Raw genomic sequence first — 1,555 nt, forward strand, 5'->3', positions numbered from 1 at the left:
AGTCGCATCCATCCACACCAGCTTCCATCAAGATCCTGGACTCTCCTCGCCCAGTCGGCCAGCCTAGGAGTCTGGATGCAAGTGCAACCCACTCGCTCGGGTCACGAGTCACCACTCACCACACCAGGCAGCGGCACAGCCCACGTCCCGCGTCCTGCCGAGCCCAAGCCTGGCGCGAACCGGAGACCCCACCCGCCTTCTACTCCTACAAAAGGGCCGCGCGCCGAAGCGCCTCGGAGCTCCACTCCCACCGTTCCACGACACGCTCACACACACTCACTTCTACGTCGCCCGCCTCAACAGCAGAGCGGCCCGCCCGAAGCAGAGGACCGCGCGCCAGCCAGCGAGCCATGAAGCGAACGAGAGCGCAGCAGCCCAAGGTCGAGGGGCCGCATGACCCCTCCGCCGCCACCACCGCTGCCGCCAACCCTAAGCCGCAGCGCCGGGCCAAGCAGCCGAAGCAGCCCAAGGCGGCGGGCGCGGGCGCCAAGACGAAGCCCGGCGCCGCTGGTCCACGCGTCGCGGCGGCCGCCGCCACTGCAGCAGCAAATGCCGGCTCAGCCGCGTCGTCTTTGCCCGGCGGGCCGGAGATGATGGCGCCGACCGTGCCGGACGACTGCGTCGGCGGCGGCCGGGAGGGAGACGCGGACGCGGACGACGCGCGCGCCGTGTACTGGGACCTCGACGACGCCGGGCTGACCGCCGCGGCGGCGTGGTGGACCTGGGGCGTGGACGAGGAGAAGCTGCTCGGCTGGTTCCCCTTCGTCGAGGAGGACTTCCGGTGCGCCGGCGGCCGCGCCGGCGACGCCGAGGTGGCCGCCTTCGACCACGACATTTGGAGCATCTGGTGAAGCTAGAGGGAAAGAGAGAGGAAGTGAGGAACCGTGCCGGTGGCAATGCTTCTTTTGCTGATCCTGCTCTGCCCAGTGAGGAACGGGGAATGCGGCGGAGGATGTTTAGGCGAGGTAGCTAGTCGAGTAGATGCGATGTTATGCAATGGTGCAATTCCAAGCGCGCTCTTCGTTGCTCCGTTGATCGTGCACCGGCTGCAAATTAGAATCCAGGCACATCAGCACCGAAAAATCGTGCCTAGTGAAGTACCGTATGCAAATGCAACGGTCGATATGTAAACTCTGTGCAGGCAGTGTGCGCTACGGGATTGAAATTTGCAGTTAGACCGAAGCTGGGCATATGATCATGTCCCCGTTGTGTCCATGTTTCTTCACAGGTTCCTTTGTGGAAATATGCAAGTGCCCTGCCCTCTGAGGCTCTGTGTGCACTGCTGGAGCTCTGATCTGTTTCGATATTTTAGTAGTATTCCCTCGGTTCTAAAATGGTTCTGCCTATCCTTTCAGAGAAGTCAGGTCACCTAAATAAATATATTTAGATATTTTAATATCAATATTATTTTTTTACATGAATTTAGTGAAACTTAATCTTCAAAATGTGAGAGATACTACGTATGTGTTTTGTTGAACGGAAGATTGGAACAGAGGGAGTATCCTTATGCTTATTATAGATATATGTTTCACTCAAAAAAGAACATTATTTAATC

The 1,555-nt window shown here is 58.6% G+C and overlaps 1 protein-coding gene across 1 annotated transcript; it reads left to right on the forward strand.

Moving 5' to 3' along the window:
• The first annotated feature begins 247 nt into the window (after nucleotides 1-247).
• Nucleotides 248-1,320, forward strand: LOC136457831 (uncharacterized). Its single transcript, XM_066457837.1, has one exon. The coding sequence runs from the start codon at nucleotides 351-353 to the stop codon at nucleotides 849-851; it is 501 nt and encodes a 166-aa protein (XP_066313934.1). The 5' UTR covers nucleotides 248-350; the 3' UTR covers nucleotides 852-1,320.
• The last annotated feature ends 235 nt before the right edge of the window (nucleotides 1,321-1,555 follow it).

Source organism: Miscanthus floridulus, chromosome 6 (genome assembly GCF_019320115.1).
Source record: "Miscanthus floridulus cultivar M001 chromosome 6, ASM1932011v1, whole genome shotgun sequence".
Taxonomy (NCBI): domain Eukaryota; kingdom Viridiplantae; phylum Streptophyta; class Magnoliopsida; order Poales; family Poaceae; genus Miscanthus; species Miscanthus floridulus.